A 25372-nucleotide genomic window follows, 5' to 3' on the forward strand; every position below is an offset into this window, starting at 1 on the left:
TAAATATAAAACGCCAGTCAAAGAGAAGAATGCGATAATTGCAATAACTAAATAGAATGAAAATATCAATTCTTAACAAGACAGAAGATGAAAATAGGAGAGGAATATTTGTTAGTATTTATTTCAATTAATCCATTTACGAGGAGATGTAACTACAAAATAAACAACCTTTTATACTGATTTATTATGTAATGAACTGAGATATGAACAAATATTTATGAACTTATATTGCATAATCGACTGTGTAAGAGAAGAAAAGAATGATGAGGTAATCCTTAAAAAACTGCAGTTGGATATCTGACATAATGATAATTGCATCATTGAAAACAATTGAGAAAGAAATTCTATCTCCACGTCCCACAAAAGAATCCGAAAGCTAATAATGCCTACACATAGCATATTAATTTCTAAATTTCTGCTGCAAGTGACATAAAATATCTAGGTACTCTCTTTTCTTCTTGGGGATAGGTGGGTGTGTTTACTGTCGATCGTGTTCTTTGTTAATTTCAGAATATCGTTGGATGTCTCCGTAGTGCAGTGGAATACGATACCTATCTCGCAATTGGAGTAGAAAGATGGTTAAAATCGTATCGGACCAGAGAGGAATTTATCGAAGCATTTGTTGACTTACTTTTTTCGAAAAATGTGGTGTCACCAAAATCCAATTTGGATCACTGTTTCAGAAGAAAATATATTTTCTTCGGGAATGAAAATAATCCATATTTTTCAGTTAATTAAAAGAAAATCAACAAAATCTTTCTGACCTGGTTGGCCAAGTTAATATCATTTTCAATCTCCATCAAATAAATTGTGGGTACGTATCCCACTGGTGATGGACTAAAATAGCTTTAAAAAGTTCCAGGTTTAATCTTTTCCTCATTATATAACCCTGAACTCATCTAAGGTATTAATGTCTGATAGGGTGATTCATATAAAAAAAAACCTTTTAGTGAACCAAGAGAGGTTAGATCTAAAATAACTGTTACTAAGTCGTTGAAACTGCATAACAATATACGATTACTAGCTGAAATAGTGGTTCTTCGAACAGGGTGAGTTTACAATAATATGTATAAATTAATAAAAAATATTTCATTCCCATTATAGCTAAAGTATTATAAGGTATTATAAGCCAAAGTATTATATTATATACTTGTTTTAACGCTGCTTTAGAAAGTACTTTCCTCACCACAGCATATATGTAGAGAATATTACTGCTACTCGCCCTGGTGCACACTAATATAAATGCCCATGTGTGAAACAGCAGACTTACATCATCTGACTCATTAATGAATACAGAGGGGAGGAAAAATATGTCTAGACTCACACACACACACACACACACACACACACACACACACACACACACACACACACACACACACACACACACACACACACACACACACACACACACACACACACACACACGCCCTCACACTGTCCAAGGTTGATGCATCACCTGACTCATTTCTGTTATTGGTTTTAATATAAAAACATTCACACAAAAATATGTACTTTAACATGTTCATTGCCAATCACGCGATATCGCGCGATGCGAGTTCTCAGCAAGCGGCCGATCACGCGTTATCGCGTTGACGTCGCTAACTAAATAAAAAAAATTTAGTCACCACACGAAATTCCAATTTTCAGCTTGGCAATGAACGATACGCGTGATGCCAGTTCTCACCAAACGGCCGATCACGCGTTATCGCGTGGACGTCGCTAACTAAATAAAAAATAAAAAAATTTGGCCACCACACGAAATTCCAATTTTTAGCTTGGCAATGGAAGTGTTAAAAGGTTGTATTCCTGGTATTTTTCTTCTTCAACAATACATCGCTGTAATTTATTGGCTAAAATAATGAAGTAGTCTAGGTCATATTCAACAACAAAACTTAAAAATATCCCTAAAATTTCGCAGGATTGATTAAAACGTTGGTGTGCGTGTGTAGCCCGAAAAAAGAGACCTCATTTGAACTTTATATATATTAAGATTATTTATTTTATTAACTTTATATTAAAGTGAATAAAACGTTCATATAAATAGATGGTTTATTACGTGAAAAAACAGGTTGGACCGGGTTGTTTGGGAACGGCTGAAGCAATGGAGGTTATGAGTCCAGTGTATTACGTTTGTTTATTTGCATGTGCTGTTGTAGCTAGTTTTTTTATCGGACGGAAAATTCTCCTGGAGAACAAACCCTACTATCTCCTTATGAGACATGCTAAATCAGCTTCAGTTAACCAACATTTATAGATGCTGGCCTGATTGGCTGAGTGTATAGCGTAATAAGTCATCAAACAAAACATATTACCAATTCGTATCCCAAGATAGCTTGGATATTTGACGATTGTCTTTGCCCGGTATGAACCCATTACCTTGCTATTGGAGAACTGAAGTTCTTGCAAAAGACCGTGTTTGCTTCCTTTATTAAGGTTGCTTGATTATGTAACCCTTTTACCATCTGCCGTTTAACTTACGATAGATTTACAGCGTTTCATGAGTAGGAGCATAAAAAACATACATAAAGTTCATTGAGACGTAGGGAAACAAATAGCAGGAAAAAATGATAAAGATTATCTTAATACAGAGATATAGAGGTATATAATTTAACTCCTTTAGCTGCTCATTTGATTATCAACACGTCAGACTTCAACAAAAAAAGGCATTTGTTTTGTAAATGAACTCATTTTTAATAAATGCAGAACATGCTGCTGTACATTGTTAATGTATGTACAGCAGCATGTTCTGCATCAAAGATATTTAATGAAAATTCGCAAATATTACAATGTTAAACATGATAATAATTGTCAACAAGCACAGAAGTGTCCCGAATTTGTGCAATTGTTGGAGTAAGTATATCTTAAGAGAATCAGATCTTTAAAAGATGTAATTGCTGGGCTTGTAGAGTGTCATTACATCTTTCTTATTGAAAGGTTACTGCCTCCATGAGCTGCTAAATTCCTGTCAAGAGGAGATAAGCAATGTAAGAACGGTATTCGGTTACCTCTATGTGTGTGTGTGTGTGTGTGTGTTGTGTATGTATGTGTGCGTGTATGCATGCCGATCATGCTTTATCGTTGCAGATAAACCTCTCCTGCTCTCTACCTCGTTACCATGGTAAGCCCGGAGTATCTTCACATTACGGAAATGTCAAAGGTTGAGAGACGCGTGACGTCGCTAGCCCTATCAGGACGGTAGCTGGCCGTAAAAATAGCCGTATATTTCCAGGTACATCGCTGGGTGACTTAGTTTGCAATCTGATCAACCGTTTCCTTTTTTTTTTTTTCTTACATTAAATTCGCATATACCTATCGCAAACAAATTTTAAATGATACAAATTCGATTCGCCAAAAGCAATAAAGCGATGAAATATCTTGAGGAAAAATGCAACATTCGATTCGCGTAGTGTACAAATACACAAACGCATTAACAAAAAAATATTTAGATATTCTCGGTTGCAATTCATGAAGCTATTCTAATAATTATTTATATGTTAAAAAACATGAATCCATAACATCTGTTTAGCGCATGCGCATGAATTCTAAAAGCTCTCTCGATAGCGTTACAGTGCATACCTTTACTAACAAATAATATGAAGCTACCAGGAGGTTTGGACTTTCTTTCAAGTTAAGGATTTTAGATATTACTAAGTAAGCGCGTATCAGGAGATGCCTATGGAAACTACAATACACAATCCGTTTAAATCCTTTGAATCTAAAATATATTCTGGTAATCTAATAACAAAAATAATGGTAATCATTATCAGAATTTTAAAATATTCTTAGTCATATTTAAATTACAAGCAGTAAATTAATACATCGCACTTCAATAGTTAGAAATCAATAATGATGTCACTGCTCAAAATATTGGCTAACATATCAAAAGATTACGTAACTGATGATATTAACAGCTTCAAAGATGATATTAAATTAATATAATATCCCTCGGTTTTATTCTAAACATTCTCATCTTGAAACTAGTGATATTTCTTTTCAAACAAAATCATTGTGTAGCCTACGAAGTGAGGTTTGTTCTGAGCCTAATCTTAGCTCCGTAGATTGTAATACCGGTTTTTTTTTTTTATCAGCGTATCAAAATGTGCGCGTGATGCAACTATATGCAGTTTTATCAGTGCTATGTAATGTAAGTTGAGTATAACACGCTATCAAAAACGTCACTTGATCCTATAATGTCATCTTCATGACCGCTTATATCTGAGTTTTATCATTTATCTACATGTTATGATAGCGCATTCATGACATTTGTCCTTCGGTTAGAAATACCTAGGTTCCAATCCTTTCTAGGATGAGAGGAATTTTACGATGGCTTTACAAATGATCAATAGTTTGTTGGTTTCATGTAGAGGAGGGTAAGGTTTTCTCCTCCTAGAAATTTAGGGTTTTCATCCCGAAAACCAGGCATAAATAACACATACACATAAAAGTAACTGACACAATAATACTGGCTTCATAACTTTAGTTGGTTCTGTCATTCCAATAATCTAACCTTCATATTAAAGCCATTCGTATTAGTCAGCCTTTCAATAAATGAATTGTAATATACAATAAATATACAATTCTAATAGCAGAAAACAGAAACAAATTAATCAAATTACTGCAGATACTAACTGAAGAAGGTAAAGAGTGTGAATGAGATACAAATGCAACAAAAAGACCACATTTACGAAAATCTCAAATGAAAACAGATCCGAGCCAGAAATATTCATAAACAATATGAAAATGGAACATACAAATATTTAAGCACCTACTTTACTGCAGATGAAAAGCAAGATAAAGAAATAAAAATAAGAATGGCCATAGCTAAAGATGCATTCTTTAAAAATAAAGATCTTCTCAGAAGTTTTGTGAGTATCGAGACAAAGAAAAGGATGATAAGAACATCAGTGTGGCCAATTTTCACATATGGACGTGAGACCTGGATATTCAAGTAGAGAGTAAGGCCTTTGAATTGTGGTGCTATAGGAGAGCTCTGAAAATCCCATGGACAGAACATGTGACAAATACAGATGTCCTACAGAGAATGAGAACACAGAGATCTTTATTACAGGAAATGATCGAGAGAAAGATGAGATTGGCGGGACATGCAATGAGAGGTTCAGCAGGACAGAGGATACTAACAGTTTTAGAAGGGAAAATTATGGGAAAAGGATCGAGGAGGCAAAAAACGAAGGACATGGCTTGAAGATATAAGATCATGGACAGGATCAAATGGTTATGCAGAAACAAAAAGGAAAGCCACCAACAGCGAGAACTGGAAGAACATAGTGCTGCACCCTCTCTCTGAGGAAGCTACATGAAGAAGAAGAATGTACAATAAAATAATTTTATATATAATAAATGAAATAGTTAGAAAATAAGTATATGCAGTTGTCAATAAACATTATATATTTTCTAATTAAAATATTTCATCAAAACGATTTTAAAATTGAAATCACACTCAAGGAACAAACGTTTATCTATAACCCATCTTGTACCACTTCCCGACCCTGTAAAGACGGTTCTACTGCATTGTTGCAAAGTAATATAGGAAAACAACAGCGAGTGGAAATAATATTTATTAACTGAATAACTAAAAAAGAATTATTTCAAAAGGCAGGGAAGGTAGCATAATATTAATATTCTGATCTTTCAAAGTAATAATAGAAATGAGACAATAGTAGTTAACTATAATAACAAAAATATCAAGAAGAATATCAGAATTTCGAAATCTATAGAATATGCGATTGTATAGAGCCGTTATTCGGTTTCATCAATCAAAAATTTACTAATCAAAAAAAGTAAGAAGGCGATCAGACAATCATTCACATAAATTCAGAACCGAATTCTTGTACAGAAACCTCGTAGATTATCAGAGCATCTCTAAGTTCATTATGCCACTACGATGATCTCATTTTAGTGGCATATTCTCATTGAGAATGCTTTGGCAATAAAAGTCGTTGTATTAAAATGGCTGCACATACTTTAGCGGACATCGTAAATCCCAAATTATATTCAATTCTATCCATGTAGAGTTGATTTATTATTGCTTTTATAACTTCGAAACATTATCAAAAACTGTGATCAGTGCAATGAATCTAATTGAATCGAAACTTAAGGCAGTTCAACAGAGTTTTGTAAGGATTCCAAATACTGAATTTTAATTAAATTCATTCAACCAGAGGCTTTGAATACGAGTATGTATAGCAACAGAAGGAAAGACAAAATGGATCAAAAAGCTGATAATATACCTTTAGCGAACACTTTTTTTATTATTAAATGATATATAATAGAATGTATTATAGACCAGAGCAGACTAATTGTCTGCCAAAATATGTAGAAGTAGCATAAAAATACATTAATCAGTAACCCCAAAAGCGAAATTTAATATTATATTCTAGAGTTACGCATGCACTTTATTGGCAGATGCTCCAGGAGGTACATAATATTCAAATCTTGGAGAAATGAACTTGTCATATGACCTTTGAACTTCAGACCTCTAAGAGTCAACAGAGATCAAAAGTTCCAAGGGGACATTGCAAGAGTTGGAAACATTACACAAAACATTACTGCAATGTTAAAGAATATACCGGCTAATAGAGATAAAAAGTTGGTTTGTGCATTTGTAAGTAGCATTAGCTAGACCACAAATGAATTGTTATATGTATATTTGATCACATTCATTCTAGTGTAACGCGGAAACTATCCAGAGATGAGTTTCTAAGGCTGTATCAGAACTCTGTAATGTTAGTAGACGAGAGGTTGAGGAAATATAAATTGCACAATTTAATGGACTGATAGAAAGGAGGTAATACGATAAACGCTCTTAAGTTGGTGAGGATTTTATTCTCACCAACTTAAGAGAGAGAGAGAGTAGAGGACAGGATCAAACAGTCATCCCTGGAAGTTGTATAATGATGTAGTGAAGAGTAGATATTTTTCAAGAAAGTGGAAGACAAGTGGAATGCATTTCCAAAATGTGTTTATTAATGAGTAAGGTTCAGTATAATGGATGTTTTCAATTTAAATGAGATCATCTGTAATAATGTATTGACTCCATTGAGGTTTATCAATAATAAAAGCCCATTTCGAGTTTCTTCGTGTTAGGCTCGATATTACATCTAAGTAACCTGGCTTCATAGAAACCTACGAAGTCTCAATTGCGTGTGTTGGTTGGCAGGTTTGTCTTTCTTGTGGGAAGAAGAAACACCACAATTTTAAAGTGAAAAAAAAACTGGGCATCTCAAAATTGCAGCAGCTAACTCATTTTCATTTAAAAAGTCTTTGTGAAGGTTCTTGTCTCCTAGATTCGATTCCAGATCTTTCCTATCAAAGGTAGTAGTCGTTACCGACTCGGCCGTAGAGGCTCTAATAATGATAATAAGAAGGGGGGGGCATTTAGAAATTAATGTGATAGTTCCATCATACATATTTGATCAACCGGACATCTCGTTTCAAAGATGAAGACATTTTCGAAGGAGTTTTAAGAAGAGTGACTGAGATGTTATCATATGTGTGAAATGCATGAAGAAGACTGAAGGAATTCCATCTGCAGAGTCTGTTGAATAGGAGATTACTGAGAAAGGGTGGTTTCTAAGATTAACGCAGAAGAGATTTTTAATAAAGTGTTGAGATACAAGGACACAATAAGAGGTTATTCGTAGAAATTGTATACGAAATGTGTGCGAAAAGGAGTAGGAGCAGGTATTTTGCTTAGAGAGTCGTGGGTGAGTATAATGCATTGCCTGAGAGTGTGGTAAGTGCCGAAACAGTGAACGAATTTTTTTTACAAATATTGTATATGACGTAATGATATCGCAATTTTTCTGACTTCATAAAGCTCTGAAGATGATGATAATAAGAAAATGTCTAGAATAATAGTACTACCTATTGAAATCAGAGCATTTTGAAATATCTGAATTATGTTTTGCATCTGGAAACATTGTAATCTAATATTATTTAAAAAAACATTTAAACCTGAATATGAAGAGAACAGTTACATTTACATTAAATAATTACTGTAATGATTGGAATTCATAATGTCGTAATATGTCGTATTATATTGGTGGGATTAGACTAGAAGAAACTGATGAGGCTAGGGATCTTGGAGTTTTAATAGGTAGGAAGTTGAAGTTCAGGAGCCATTTAGCAAAGATAGCAAAAACAACTCAAAAGGTGATTGCAATGATGAAACGAACGTTCACATGTAAAGATAAGGATGTTATTTTGCCTCTTTACAATGCCTTAATAAGACCTCACTTGGACTATTGTGTGCGGGTCTAGTCTCCTTGTTGCTGTTGTGATTCTGATATATTGGAGAAGGTACAAAGGAGAGCGTTAAAAATGATATCAGGATTGTGGAACACTGATTATGAAGACAGATAGAGAATTTGGATTTCAATTGATGGAATGTTTCAATTTATTGAGGGGGGGGGAAGGACGAGAGGCCATCATTGGAAGCTGAGAATGAAGGCCGCCAAGAAGAGTGTGAGGGCTAGATTTTTCTCTCAGAGGGCGGGGCGTGATTGGAATGGATTGCTATTGGATGTTGTGAGTGCAAGCAGTGTGAATGAATTCAAGAATAAGTATGATAGCTGGTGTGTGTAGTATGTCGCCTCCCTCGATGAGTCTGACTCCCTGGAGGTCTCTCTTAATAATAATAATAATAATAATAATAATAATAATAATAATAATAATAATAATAATAATAATAATAGCAAAGAAAAAGCCTTTAGGGTTTATGGTGGTTTTGACAATACTAGACCAACAGACGAAAGACTTCTAGGTTCGATTTGGATAACCAGCTGGAGAAATGTTTTATATTTCGTCAGCTATTTCTGTGCTAGCCCGTTCGTTTATTAGATAAGAAGGTTTTTAATCAAGAAAGAACTTCATTTCCTAATCGTGCTACTCGAAAAACACTGCCTTAAAGCAGACATGATAAGAATATATGTAGTGCAAGTAATGTTGATGATTCATGTTACTTTTTAAAGAATATTATCTTATAATATATTAGAACAAAATAAATTATGCGTGTACTATATTTGCTGATATTTTTCTGTATTATACCAGAAGTATTTGGAACACAAAAGCACTTTTTAGAAGCATAAGACACTACATAGAAGTATGCAGTGAAAAACAATTCAATGGTATAAGACCATCAAAAGAGAAAGCCAGAGCCAAACTCCTCTGAATCCAGAGACAGCGATGCCAGTATTATAGTCTCTCAAATTTTAAGTAAATTAATGCTTGAATATACTACTCTAAAATACATTATCAGATTTTAATGTCCTTTATTTAGTATTTTTTTTCTTCTATCTGAACACTGCGTGAAAGGATATCCAAACATAATCTGTTTGACGTGATTTTCCATAATGATAGTAAGTATATATTTCTTATGTTCTTCAAGGAAGGTGTTACCACTTCTTTACACCTGCACAAGACAGTTTTACTTCCAAGCCCATGTATCACTTGGTACACTCATAAATGTGTAACCGAAAGACTCCATTTTTCTTTACAGAACGCTTCAGATTTGCCTGTTTGAATGCACATCTTTTTCTACTCACTTTAGAACTAGCATGCATATGAAAGACATATGGTTATTTCATTCTCTTTCTACAATGATCAGAACTTAAAGACAGAATATTTGTCTGAAGAACGTAAAAATGCATACACTACTATTATTGTAGGAATTCAGGTGTAGAAGACAACGCGTCAAAGAACATAACGTCAGATGTTCAAAAACACAGTATTATACAGAGAAGCTGTTAGAAACCTGAGATGCTACCGTCAACAGTAATGAAAAAATTCCTTCTATCTTCTCTTAACCAGCATTTAATTTATCCAAAAGTTAAGAAATTCCATTTCAAACGCACTTTCGGCCAGACGTTACCTCGTCTCTAACCCCCAGAGAGCAGAGAATTGTATTTTTTGTTACACAGAACTGTTTTCACTATATGCTTTGCTATAATGTTATGTTTAAATCTGGAAAATTATCAGAAAACGTAAATCCATAGTTTAGTTTATCCTGATCGGTGTTGTGAATGATTACTATTAACACAAATAGCAACTAAATAGTCAAACGAGTGTCGGAATTTTAAATTATGGTGAACTGTGAACGGGGTTTATTTGGAGTTACGGCCGAAGCACCTAAGACTTATAAAGGTTCTTCACATCCCAGATAGGATTTGAACCAATTGTGTAATCTACGTAATCTATGGTCTACCTCACTGCTAATATCATTTAGATGTGTCCAGCATCCTAACGAAAGTGAAAACTCGTAAAACTAATATTCTTCAAGATTATTTAATAGCTCATATATTTATATAACAAAAATATTATTATAACTAAGATGAATAAGGACAACGCTACCGTTATAATATCCTTATAATGAACCAAAGAAATTATAAAACAGGATAATATTTCAAAAGACTATACTTTGTTTGATCACAAATAGACACCGTATTAACTACACAAAAAGATAAATACACAAATTATTAGAAAAACTTATTTCTTACCTAAAGAAATTGCTAACAAGATGAAATACTACTATGCAATTCTTCCCAGATACACCTTAAATGGCTAATTCACATCACTCTCTCATTACTATAACCCTAGTTTTATAAAAAATAAATTAAAAAAAAACTAAGCTTTTCAAAACTAGTTTAAAAAATGTCATCCTCAAAATTTCAGACATCATGATCAAATAACATTACTTCGATTTCAAAAATCTGTTACTTGTGGTGATACATTAAGTCTTTTAATTAAGTCTCATTCTCCCAGAGACATTTCTGATTTTTCAGATTCACTGTTCTTGTTAATTATTTCATGTGCAGCTGAAAAATATCCAAAACATTTTGTAGTATCGTCATGGATCCCGCTCTGCCCTCCCTTAGTCAATTTCTTTGAAAATAGCTCATAAAAATAGCTACACTGATCTCGCCTCTAGTGGCTATAAAGTTAATTTACTTGCTATTTGCCCACACATGCGTAAACAACATTGCTAATATTTTATTATTATTATAAAATATTTATTATAATATTACCAGTCGGAACCTTATTTAAAATCACACATTAAAAAGCGAATGTATGGAACTGGGAGATTTTAAAGTAGCTTGAAAAATACCAAGGCAACTCAGCAGCTTATATTTTCTTAGCACATAATGAATTTCAAATTTATAAAGTTTCAGAAGTTCCTGGACTATTGAATAAAAATTAATATTTATTATCCTTTCTATTTCATAATTGTATCTATATTGTATATATATATATATTATGGTGAGTATTGCATATATTATGGTAAGTATTGCATATATTATGGTAAGTATTGCATAGCGTATAGCGCCTGTATAGTTGTATAATATTTATACAATAATCATAGAATTGTTGCATTTTAATATATAATAAATATATTTATATTATATTATGCGTAAATGTAATATTGATGTAATTAACATTTGGTTTTATTGATACCTCAAATTGTTCCAGGAAACAATTAACTTATATAGTTAACTTATATATATATATATATATACTTACATTTCTAGTGATGCCCTATTTATATTTTTATTATGATAAAACTTTTATGGTTTAATTCAAACCTCTTTATTTAAATATTATCACTAAGGGAATTATTATTAGTATTTTTGTTATTTCGTTACTTTTCATAAAATATATCTTTTTATATATTTATTTTGCTAATATATAATGATTATACCATAAATTATTTACACATGAATGTTATTTGGGTTTCCTTTTCATAAAATTAATAAATGACTCTAAACCAACAGACACAAAATACTGAAAAAAAGATGATTAGTTATAGACTCATTTTTATTAAGAAACTGGATATAGTAAAACAATGCAAAAAGTAATATGTAGGATGTTTGAACAATAAAGTTGTAAATAGATTAATAAAAGCTTGAAGTTGTTTTTGATCTCCTAATAGATCATTGTGGGTTGAGTTCTTTATAATTAGCATCAACCTAGCAAAAACATTTGAGAAGTATATAATATAATATCTCAAATTCATTTATTTACTGTTCAGTTTGCCTATATTACCGAAGACAAAAACCATGTAGTGCCGACTCAGACCAATTCAGACTGGGCTATTATGTTCCTGATGTCATAGGTCAATTGAAACTCAATGTCTTTCAAACGGCACATGCGATTCTTCAGCCTCTGCAAACAGCTTTGACTTAAATACTACCTACACATTCTTCAAATCTAGTAGTAAATGCTACAGTCGTAGAAACTGCTATACAAATTCGTAACATATCAGGAAGAAGCTTTTCTGATCTCAGCTTATAAACTTAGGTTGTACAAAAACGATTTCAATATCTCTTCTACATTGCACGTGATATGTTTCATTTTGGTTGAAATTCGGTTAACTATCACGCTTATTGCTCGGACAGACCAAGCAATGTTTCTGCCTTTGTTTAAAGAGCGTCATTCACAATTGGCAGAACCATGCTAACCTAGCAAGCGAAAGAATTAACTTTACGTTAATAATCACTACAATTGAGAAACATATGCATAAAACAAAAGCCTTTGAAAACAGTGAAACCATTTTCAGTAACCCTAAAATAATACTTAGGAAAATTATATTATTTGTTATGTGCAATATAAAGCACCCCATTTGGGGACTAACTGAATAAATAATTTTATGTTGAATATAAAAAAGTGGTATTCGAATATTTGTATAATGTTGATCTTCCTGGGATATTTTTATTTAGATAGAGATCACATCTGCATGCAACTTCTATAAATCTTTCCATGGTAAGTGTTCATCAAAACTATCGTCAATAATCCCTCCTTTCTCTCTACCAAATCTATTAAACATGTGAAGCCAACACCCAACGTCCTTTTACAGTCAAATTCCCTACTCATAGAACAAGTTTCTCTTCCTCCTTCTCCTCCTCTTCCTGCTGTATTCTGAATGAGTCTTCCCTCCCATGTGTTTCCCAAGGAATACAATGCACAGGTGTTCAAATCTAATGTGAACAAGTTCCCCGTTATAATGTAATTCTACGCAGAAAATAAACTGAACATATGATTTTAATCTGGGTATCTGATAATGCTTATAGTGGAATAAAGTGCTCTTTCCGGAGTTTCTGTAGTTCATTCGGTATGGATAATGCTCCTTGTTTGAAAATGTCTGGCTTTGAATCGGGTCTAGGATGTGAAGAACTTCTTCAAGTTGTTTTTTAAAAAAAAAAAAAACAGATGAGCAGAATAGTTGAAATTCCTCAATCGATCTTTCTTTTTTTTTATCTGTATAACATATTAAAGAACCAAACATTTAAATATGTTTGGTTCTTTAACATGTTATACAGATGAGCTGACACACACAAAATCTAGCAGCAGAATTATTTTATTGGATTGACTACCAGAAATATTTTGTGATCTGTAATGATGTATCACTCAAATGTAAGCGGGTGCTATATAAATCATATTTTATGTCGGTCTTTGCACATTGAACTCAAAAACACGGAATCTAAGAAACAGAGGACAATGTAAGATATAAAGTGAAAATGAAAAGGATTACGCAGAAAGAGGAAAGAGCTTATTTAACTAAATCAAGTAAGAAGTGGATAAGAAATAAGGAGAGAAATAGATGAACAACAGAAAATATTTGTTAGAAAAAGTAATAAACAGCTAAGGACCGAGGAAACTCGAATGCAAATAGCTGGGAATTAAAAATGAAAGCTGCATTTTATTTATGTGTTTTTTTTTGCTAAGTGTGTGTGTGTGTGTGTGTGTGTGTGTGTGGAATCATTGAGAATGGTTTTCAAGGGTGACTTAGAAACAGAATTAGAAATATGTAATTGTATCTTACGATATATCCATAAGTCGAGCTTATTTGATAAAATACTGATATTGATAACTGAAAATCGTTTGTTTTCTTCAATGGATTACAATCCTTAATTTATTAAAAGTATTTTCTTATATATGGAAATGTGGCCCTAATTGCACGAGTGGTTAATGAAGCTTCGGGTTCGAATCCAGCATGGGCATGGATGTTATGTTAATGTTTTAAATACCTCAAATATCTTCTTTTACAGTTAGACCTATAAAAAACAACTCAGAACATTCAGAGTCTGGAAATTATTTCCAAAGAGTTTTTTTTTTTAAAGTTAATGACAGACATTTCTAATTCGCTACCACAGTGCTGGACTACATAGACCTACAATGTTTACGAATGTCAAAAGAATCTACACGTTGAAAATTGGTTCTCCCTTAACAGCCATCATTGAAAGGCTTCCTTCTTTACCCATTGAAACCTAGTTATTACTTCATAGCTTGTTGGCTAAGTGCCAACTCCCCCTTCGGAGCTGTGAATTCGCTGGCGATGTGGTGTTTGCCAATGCCGTGTGCAATGGATTCAACTAAAACACGGAATTGGAGTCCTAAGTTAAAGTCAGGGATAAAACAGAACGACCTCAAGAAGCAATCAAACATAGAACTTCAAGTTCATGTTCTTTCTTATATTACTAAGTCGACTTAAATGACATCTTTAATTCATCAATTACTACCGAAGGTCCATTTACAACGCAATTTCTTTCTTTTGCGTGACTTTATAGAGTCCTTAATTAAAAAAAGAAATCTTAGAAGGTCATTTGCACAATATCATTGAACAGAAACCAATCAAAAACACCATCGTTATTTAAAAATAGATTAACGATTTTTTATATATTTTGTGCGTCTGTTGCAAATTGTAAAACTGTTTTTTTTTCTTAATAATAAGAATAGCAAGTACATTTAAAACATTGGAATATATGATTAGAACATAAATACATCCTCTAACGCCTTTTTAACACTGCACCACTTCTAAAAGGACATTAAAAAAAAACATAAAATAATTCGCAGATGACTGTCTAAAAGAATTTTGGAATGCACGACGGTAAGTCTGGTTATGGGATAAGTTTTGAAATCATTAAAAAAGCATGGAGAAATATTGTTAATATTGTTAGCATACGATACCGATGAACTGAATTTTTCATTGTGTATTATTATTTAGAGAGAAAGAGAGAGAAAGAAGGGGCGGAGATTTGTATGTTTTTATGTTTCTAATTATAAATAACTATAAAACATGGCAGACGTTTTCATACCATAACAACGGTAGACTGTTTATACTCTCTTATCACATTGTCAACAACCACCTACCGGCAAAAATTTGACTTCCCAATCAGCGTTATTGATCAAATAATTTTGTCAGCTAGGATTTTTAAGCCTAAACTAAGTGCTTCACTGCAGTAGTCACGCTTTAAGACTATATAATTTGATAAATGTTGTATATTAGGTATTAAAATTAAAATAAAATAATTTAGACGGAAAAATGGATTAAGATATAAATTTATATTTTTAAATAATAAAGAATGCAATTTAATTTTGTTTATAACACAGCATATAACATTATCTTATTTGAAATGTATATTACAGAAAATAATTAAAATTAAATTGTGATATATAATTAACTGTCTAGAAGTTAGGGTAATTTAGTTATTATGTCTGCTTATTGAAAAAAATATTATTTAAAATATTAGGTTATTTATTTTCTGGGGGGATTGGAGGATGAAGATAATCTGGCATGTCAATTCTAAAGGTACCAACATGGCTACAATTAACTTGTCTTCTTACTAATTTCCTGCCTAGTTGGCCGAGTGATTAGCGTATCCGCTCTTTAGTTAAAAGTTTGTGGGTTCGAACCTCGCCAGGTGCATTCAGCCTTCTTCTAGCAGAAGGCTTCACTCCCAGAACCCTTTGGGAGTGATCATATGGCGTCAATTAACGGCCATTTCGTGTTCCTAGCCCGTATTATTGTACGAGTTCTACGCTATATATATATATACATACATGAGGGCGATCTGGAAAGTTCTCATAACGCCTAGAACAAAAATGATATTAAAGCAACTGATATAACAACAAGAAAGATCCTACTAGTAGCAGAGTTATGCCAGTAACTTATGTTCTTATATCTTATAATCTCGTGTGTTTTTTCCTGTGGTTATATTAGTTGCTTTAATATCATTTTTGTTCTAGATGTTCATTAGAAATTTCCAGATCCTCTTCGAGTTGGGCTTTTCTTAGAAAGTCCTAGAATTTCGACAATACTTTTACTGTTGTTTTTTTTACTTACGTAAGGAATAGCAAGTGATATATAACTATATAAACGTCTTTTTTTTTCTTTTTTTTTTTTGCTTGGCGGGATGGCCTAATAGATGGCACTTAGATCTCTAGCAAAAACAAGACGTGGGTTTAAATTCCATCACGAACACCTATAGTGTTCGCGAATAGTGGCAAATTCTCCGTCAGGTTACTTAATATTCTTAGTACATCCAAAAATTGCACACGGTATGCTCACATGCTCACATCCTTTTTGTTGAGGGGATACACACAATCTCTCTCTTTCTCTCTCTCTCACACACACTTAAATATAAGATTTTCTTGCACTTAAAAGATCTAAGATGGACAACCGGATCGAACTTATATTTTACACAGCCATTATTTAGTAATGTGCAGAATGTCTTAATTAGATCAGTTTCAATAAAAAGGTTGATGTTATACAACCAAAATTCCACGTTGGTTAGTTGGGTGGAAGAGGTTTGCTCGCTCCAACCAATAGGCTGTGATTTTTAGTCCCACTGTAAACAAGGATGTTTCGTGAAGGCCTGGTAGGGAATGAATTTCACAATCTGTTTTGAGACCACCACTACCACAACCCCGCTTATGGAGTCCTAAAGGGGATTGATAAAGTTCTATATTTGGCCGCTATCTAACCTACATCTTAAAGTCCGAAACATTTGTAACAATTTATGAATAGAAGTCACATAAAATTAATGTAAAATAAATGAAATACCAGCAGACCAACTTAGTACTAGGGAGTGTATTTACTAGCGTTTAGTACTATAGTAATAAAACCCATTTGCTGCATTTTCTTAACACTAATTACACCTTGTCTCTTATCACTTAAAAGACCTAAGATGGACAACCGGATTGAACTTATATTTTACGGCCATTATTTAGCAATGTACAGAATGCCTTTATTAGAACAGCTTCAATAAAATGGCAATCATATTTCTGATCATTGAAGAAATATAGCCAAGTTGGCATTGCTATGAGTCAGGGTCTTCCTCTTGGTCGACTGCAAGAGACTTGTCCAAAAGCACGGGCACAGAAATCTGATTTTTTTTCTTGTATATCGTTGACGATATCATGGTACAATTTTATCGGAGCATTTGTAATTGCACACGGGTGTAATTTGTAATTTCATATACGAGATTACATATTACAGAATATGATGTTAGTATCAAGAACATAAATCATCTGCCAACACGGCAAACTATCTAAATGATGTTTGATATGTTTTTTTTTTTTTATCATTTTCATTTATGTTACCAAAGTACTATTGTTGAGATACCTTTTCCATATACGGATTCTTATAGGAAAAAAATATTCATTCGCATCCCTTGTCCTCTCGAGTCCGTTATATAAAGCAATTTGGCATTCAAATGTGTAGATTTATGTGCAATGAATTCAAGATTTTCAAAATTTCTGGCTTCAGGGGTATTTAGACAGATCAAGTAAGTATCCTTCAGTATTCATAGGTTTTCAATAGATACCAAAATATGATTTGATACTTTAAAATAAGTACATATAAGATGTTTTTCCACTTCGAATCTGAAATATTGAAGCATCATTACTATCCAGGCGGTGTACGAAGGATTCTAAACTACATGTAGTGTTCCAAAATGAACAAATTCTGCAATATCTGAAAAGAATAGATTCCAACAGGAATATTAGTAAACAGGGGCTTGACACTGAAGCTTGATAGTATGATTATGTCTGAAACTGAGAATTCTATTTAGTTTTCTAACTAGATCATACTAAGTTATTTGTAAAAGACGAAAATCTTAATCTCCACAAAAACAATGGTTGCAAGGTATTAGATATTAGGCTAGATATAAGAATATGGCAAACAATTAACCCCTAACATAGAAAGATATGCGTTAGTTCCTAACCAGTATAATCATAAAATTCTTAAAAGCCCAGCGGAATTCATACTACAAGACTTCCCTTATCCTATTTAAAATAATTAATACATCAGTTCATGATTCAGGATTAAAGCTTTCCTTTATCTGTAAAAATGTGTCTGGAATCGATCAAATTCTAGTAAAACAATAGTCACAAATCGGTTAATTATAAAGAGTTTTAAACATAAATCTGGTCATCCACCTTTGAACTATTGAAGAATGAAGAATACTGCTTCACTGACCAATATACAAAATGTAGATGCTGTTGATATCCACAGTGTTGTATACTATACAAAATTATGTCAACAGAAAAACAATAATAGTCCACCATATTGTGGAACTTAAAAGATTGGCGTGTTTTAATCTTGTACAACTATTGTACCTTTACGTGTGTAGTTTATCTAATTTTAGATCTATTTCTTGTACAACCCATTTAGGCAATTAAATGGATTAAATGAATATATTTGTTTAACTAGCCTATTTAAAATTTTTTTCTCTCGTATATTTTTTCTAGTAATATCACTGATGATTCTATTTCTAATTACTATAAGTATACAATTAATATTAGAAAAAAATAGAAAAAAATCAAAACATTGTAGAAAAAATTACTGGTGCTGGTCGTTTATCGGTTTGTTCTTTTAAATCACAAAATTGGCATACTGACAATAAAAAAATAAAATATAGTAGCTTAAAAGAGAATCAAATGTATACACTAAACTTGATTGACACCTTTAGGTGTCAATCAAGTTTAGCGTATACATTTATTCATTTAGATGAAAATTATCAGCAAATGTTGCCCTCTAGCAACAACCAATATCCACTGTAGCTGTTAGATTAAGAACAGTGTGTGCGCTCTCGTGTTTAACAAAGTTGTTGGACTGTTCTTCAATCCCAAGTGTTTACTTCAGGGAAGCCATACGCAACTTGTGACAGTCGATTTAACCATTACAATCTGTACTCTGCCTCTTATAGATAAGGGACACTTATCTGTTAATAACCATGTTAAATAACTTCCTGCTAAGAGCACCCATGTAAGCAATTATTCTCTTCTCTGATATGTACTGCTTCCGTTTTTGTGAAGTAGTGATAGTAGATAATACAAAAAAAAATCTACTACGGGTGTGTTATATTTTTAATTTCCTAAATTAAAAGGCTTAAATTAGGAATTAGGAACAAAAGGAATTAGGAATTAAATTCAAACGGAGGATTTCTTACTGAAAATCATTCAACTTTGAAATGTGTTAAACATTTCAAATAGTGCTGAGCGGAAGTAAAAAGCAGTTTCTTAAGATAACAAAAAAACTTAAATATTATTCAGAAGTATTTAATGACTTAAGGGCAATATCAACTAATATGTGGGCTATTTTTTCTTTGTATCTTCTATTTTTCACATCTGATAGACAGTGTTTCTGTTTAAAAACAGTTTATTATTATTATTATTATCCTGCAGGCTGAAAACTTAAGTCCGTCTACATAAATGTAAACTCACAAATTGCTGAAATCAATGCTTTAAAACTTTACATCTAACAACTACTACGAATGTGTTCAAAGTCAGTTTGTGTGAGAAGAAACCCAAGTATCAGAAGAAAAATAAGTCCTACAATTACAGTCCTCAGCAGACTTACTCTCCACACACACACACACACACACACACACACACACACACACACACACACACACACACACACACACACACACACACAACAGCAGCAACAACAATAAGGCTAAATTATATAACATTATTCATAAATATATAATTGACTTATTTTTCAGCTACAAGTATTTCATTCTTTCTTAAAATTACATACATCAATATAACTAACTTATTAAGGTCAACCCATATTTTCCATCCTAATTCTTTAAAAAATGGACTCATTATATGGAATTTAGCTCTCTCTCTCTCTCTCTCTCTCTCTCTCTCTCTCTCTCTCTCTCTCTCTCTCTCTCTCTCTCTCCTCTTCACTATCTTTTTTTTATTATTTATTGTAGTACAACCTAAACCACCTTATAAACTATCGCATTAAATCTTGTCATAATCATGATACAATCTCCACTCTAAGAGCAATTACGTCTTAAGAATCCATACTTCGAGAAGCTTCTTTAAATAACTTTGATTTCCTTGATATCCATCACGTATACAATAAGAATGTATATTAAATTTCGATATTCCAAAGCACTCTTGACTGTATGAACTTTATATTTCGGTCTTCTTTTGGATCTTTTCCTGCCATTCTAGCCACATTCTTGAATGCTATAATGTCAGGTGCTTTCCTAAATATTTTTAATATCATTCTGTCATTGATGGCTTCTGTTAACTTCCATAATTTTGCTCACAAAACTCTCACAGAAATCTGTGAGAAAATAGGTTGATCTTGAATCAACTGCCTTACTTCTAATATATATAAATCCATAAGCTAAAATCAGTTTAAACACTGTTTTGTATTGGTAGCTTGGTCGTTTAGCTGATTTCCGTGTCTTAACTCTTTCATTCATATAAATTTGCTTCACTGATTTTACTCGTATCTGTTTGCATCTTTAATTTGATATTTTCGCTCGAACGATGCTTAAAAATGTGAAACCTGTTCAGTATTGGGTACCGAGAATGCATTTGATGTTTTTTCTCTATCTATTTCCATAGTGTGTGTCTTTATTGTTAATTTTTAAATCAGATTTCTCAGAGGAATTATTCATTGGGATAAAAAAAAAACTGACGACTTGCAACAGATTTATTGATAAGGACGATGTAAACAGAATACAGAACTAAGAACATCACCTATAAATATTAAATTCATTACAATTTTACTAAAGATCGTGGTCTGTGTAGGTTATGGAGACTGTGTACATCCCCGCCTCTTACTTCATTTTACATCAAACCGTCTTTTTGTACTTCCTTCAGTTCTAACTGCTGACTTAAATATAGAGTATAACGTCCAGTTTGTTCCAAATAATTGTAAATACTTTTCCTCCTGATACCTTGTCATATGTTTCTTGCAGATCTATAAAAGTTAAACACAGATCCGTGTTATGTTCCCACGATTTTTCGACCACTCGCCTCGATGTAAAATTCTGAGCCAAATACCTCCTATCCGGCCTTGAACTCAGCTTTCCCTTCCACAACTGATCTTTTCAAGTATGCTTGCATAAATATCACTTGGTACACTACCTTGAACACTCAGTAGGGAAATTCCTCTGCAATTCTCACATTCAGTTTATTTCATTTTTCATAGATGGATTCTATATATTCTAACTCAAGTATTATATATATTCTGCCAAAAAAAATGTGATTGGAATATTACTATTGCAAAAGATCCACAGACAGTATAAACAGTAAAAGTAACAGATAATGTTCTGCATAAAGAAGTTAACACAGGATAGGCAGCAGAAATATTTTTAATTCATATGATACACAAAGCTCAAAGCAAAATTCATAAAAAAAAATCAAAGTAAAGCAAACTAAAATATTCTGTGGAATTATTCCTCTCAATGTGGAAAAAATAAGTCTTGTAGTTAGTTACTATACGCAAAGGCCAAAAAAGAAAAATCACTCTAAAAGAGTTAGAAATACTTTTCAGTTTATTCATTTTTAAGTAGATGAAATGTAACTTTAATTACTATACTATATATACTATATACTATAATTACTATACTATATATACTATATACTATAATTACTATACTATATATACTATATACTATAATTACTATACTATATATACTATATACTATAATTACTATACTATATATACTATAATTACTATACTATATATACTATAATTACTCTATATATATATATATATACTATAATTACTCTATATACTATATACTATTTATTCATTTTTAAGTATTAAAATTCTGATCATGGCAGGAGGGTAACAGCAATAGCAAATAATATCGCTTTCTATATGGATTAGGAATATTATAAAAATTTTCTTGTGTATTTCATTGAAGTACAATTACACATTAAAATAAATAAGATATTTTACAAAAGTTATTTATTTGTATAAAATAAAATTATATTTCTAACGTATAAACGCTTCTGTGAAATATACATTCTTTAAGCTAAATAATTCTAAAAAAATTAAAAAATATATATATATATGACATTATTGGTATCAAAGGTAAATGGCTAGTAGGATGGCATTTGTTTTCGAATTATGAATTACAATAATAGTTGAATACTAGATGGAGAGTTTCAACAATGGTCCACACACACTTTTTTGGCAGTTTTTTTTTAATCTCCGTTTGGGAATTTGTAATTTACAGATTAAAAACCGTTAGTGAGCAGTTCGTTTTCCTCACATACAGCTTCGCTTTGCCGGCAAGCCACACACACACACACAGACGCACGCACGCACACACACTTGCGCGTGGCCCGGCAAAATGGCGACCACTGATGCGTCTATCGATTTCCTATTTGCAAATGGAAACGGGAAAGAGAGAGAGTTGGCTGTTTGCAAGTGACTGATGTTAAAAATAAACTATTCTAAACTTCCCTAGAAACTAAACGAAAGATAATTTAACCTGTTTCTAAGAGCTTTTAAAAACTATATATATTTTGCATCATACATCCGAATGAATACGATGATGTATACGAAGTCAATGGCTTCAAAGCGAGAATGACACTTCATGTGAGCTGACTTAATATGCATGTGTGGTGTTCCTGTATATAACACTCGTTATATTAATGCTCGTGAATAATCGGTAACTATTAAAAAGGAGGACAGGTAAAGGTTTAACCAGGTCCAAAAATGTCTCATTTAATATTGGTGTGCGCGTGTAGTATGTGTGTGTGTGTGTGTGTGTGTGTGTGTGTGTGTGTGTGTGTGCAATGATGGCCACACCCATTTGACATGGCTGCCCCGATAGCTTGGTCAAGGTCTGCGTTCAACAGATAAAACTCGACTTAATTTTTTAAAAGAACTTGGAAATAAAGAAAGTACTTACTTCATCTGTTTCACTATCGTGCTTTTTCCAGATTCTCCGGCACCTGTAAAGGAACATAAAAACTACATGAGAAAAAAAAAAAAGTAATGATCGCAAATGCCGGTAGCATTGGTACACACATCATGATTTTTGTGATGGGTAGGGATAAAAAAGAATGAGGGAAAATAAGGGCATGTCAAAGACTTTCGGTCCATTCCTTAATGACCATCAGCTGCCGAGAAAGAAACTCTATCGAAAATAGATGAAGAATATCCGGAACACCTCGGCCACTTTGCAACGTTTTGAATGGCTGGAAAGATGGACCGAGGCTTAGGTAGCGTACCATAGCGGTGGTAACACTAAATATGGCGTACAAAAGCGAAGCAAATGTACTTACCCAGCAGCAATAGTTTTATATCCTTTGCAGCTTGTATTCCATCTTCTTTGAGATTCTTCTCAATCTGCTTGCTTCTGGCCAAAGCGGCCCTTTCTTCGGCACTCATGGCACAGCCCATTGCTGCGACAGAACAGGCTGATTTCCCGTGCTTACTGCTGTCACACTCCGCACAAATGGAAAAGGGGGAATCTTTAAACAGAACTATAGTGGCTGCACCTTCGGCAAGTCAAGAATCACACGTCCAACACTGAGTGCAAGAATATACAATCCTCACTGGAATGGAAAAGAATCCTTGCTTGTTGTTGATACCGAAAGATTTTTTTTTCGTGTTTTTTTTTTTTTTTTTTCGATTCCCCCCACAAGAAACGCTGTCACAGTGCCACTACTTTCCAAGCCGACCACACTGCACAAGGCTATGATAAAGAGAAGTAGTCGCGATCGGCTTCCACCAATCACCACTCAGAATGGCGTCCCCAGTTTACGGTTGCCATAGTTCCGCATCATGAAGACTCACGGGTTGATGACGTCAAGATGCCGCCATTTTGTGTCAGTTTAAAAATGTCACGGCGAAGGGGTTGTCAAAGTCACGTCGCCCTGTGTTTTAGAAACTTGTCGACAGGGGAAGGGGCTCCGTCGGTTACGTGATAATAATTATGCACTTTTTTTTACAAAAGGAATTTAGGGGTGGGGGAAAAAAGAACAGATCTGGTGGCACGAGTTTATATGACGTGTTCCAAAAGTGACGGACGAACGATATGCCGGGACGGCAGTTAAAGCGCGTCTCTGCCGCACACACTGTCCGTCGATAGCAATGGACTGACTTGCCACAGGAAGACTACGGCAGCTTTGTTATCCTATTCAACGCTACACTACCGCCACGCCTAACATCTGCTCCCTCACCGTGCGTGAAGTTAAAGGTACGAACCATTACCACGCACTTCTGAGCAACGGTGTTATTTACAGTAAGAGGAAATTTAAGGTGGGTCGACCCTTATGGTAAATGATTAAAAAGAGAGAGAGAGAGAGAGCATGTTGCATAAGAATACAGACAAGTCATGCACACATACATAAAGTAAATATAAAGACGGGGAAAAATATTATTTATTGTACACTGTTATATGATGTAGAATGTTTATTTTCTTCGTCATATTTTTTAAATATTTATCAACATCAGATGCTGGAGATGAAAGGATTCTGACCCAGAAAACGAACTCATTAATCGTATGTCAAAGACTTCGTCTCAAATGTTGCTCTGTTATACAACATGCAAAGTAATAGTATCACGAAAATTTTAATAACAAGTATTCAGAATTTTTTTTTATATTTTCTATAGTACTTATACAAAAAATAAAAATATTTATCTCTTGTTAAGTATATACGTAATTTTTTTTTTTATTTTGAGTTAATATTTCTAGTTACATTAATTTTAAAAATATGGTATTTTTGCAGCATTCAACTAAAGTGAAGAGGTCACTTGTAGGTAAAGTGCTCCATAATGCAAATTGATGATTATCCTATTTTAGGTAATGCACTAACGCCCCAGAAACTTAGACTGTGAACGATCACAGTCTAAGTTATGGTCCTTATATTTACATCTCGTACTATAGCTGACTCTGTTAATATCTTCCAAGAATCTAGAAATGCATTCCAAAAATTGACTTTACTTCTCTGTGTTTTGTTTCCTCCATAGGGTAATTAATACCACAAAAACAATTACCCTATGGAGGAAACTATACACCTGTGTGTTTAGTAATAATTCTGATATAAAAAAAAAAAAACTACCGAACAGCCTTAAATCAATCATAATACAGCTATAGATATCAGGTAGTAATTTATTCACCGGATATTTCATTTTTATTCTGTATTAATATGGAATTAATATTATTCATGTTTCTGTCACAAATTATATTATAATATACTTGTTTTCCAAAATAAAAAATGCGTTATTTATTTTAAATAATGATTGACATTAAAATAATATCTATTTACACGTAATACTATATCGAAATTTATTTTACTT

At 33.0% G+C, this 25372-nt stretch overlaps 1 protein-coding gene across 1 annotated transcript in view; it reads right to left on the reverse strand.

Annotated features, from left to right (window-relative positions):
• The window catches only part of LOC150103361 (guanine nucleotide-binding protein G(o) subunit alpha), a 147855-nt gene extending 123708 nt beyond the window's left edge, over positions 1 to 24147 (reverse strand). The window contains exons 1-2 of the mRNA XM_090397356.1: positions 23353 to 24147; positions 22977 to 23019 (exon numbers count right to left, since the gene is read on the reverse strand). Coding sequence (XP_090253482.1) covers positions 22977 to 23019; positions 23353 to 23470 — 161 coding nt within the window. The 5' untranslated portion in view covers positions 23471 to 24147. The remainder of the gene's footprint in view (positions 1 to 22976; positions 23020 to 23352) is intronic.
• Positions 24148 to 25372: the final 1225 nt, after the last annotated feature.

This window comes from Typopeltis vanoorti, chromosome 9 (genome assembly GCF_054136105.1).
Source record: "Typopeltis vanoorti isolate ZY-2024b chromosome 9, IOZ_Tvanoo_1.0, whole genome shotgun sequence".
NCBI lineage: Eukaryota > Metazoa > Arthropoda > Arachnida > Uropygi > Thelyphonidae > Typopeltis > Typopeltis vanoorti.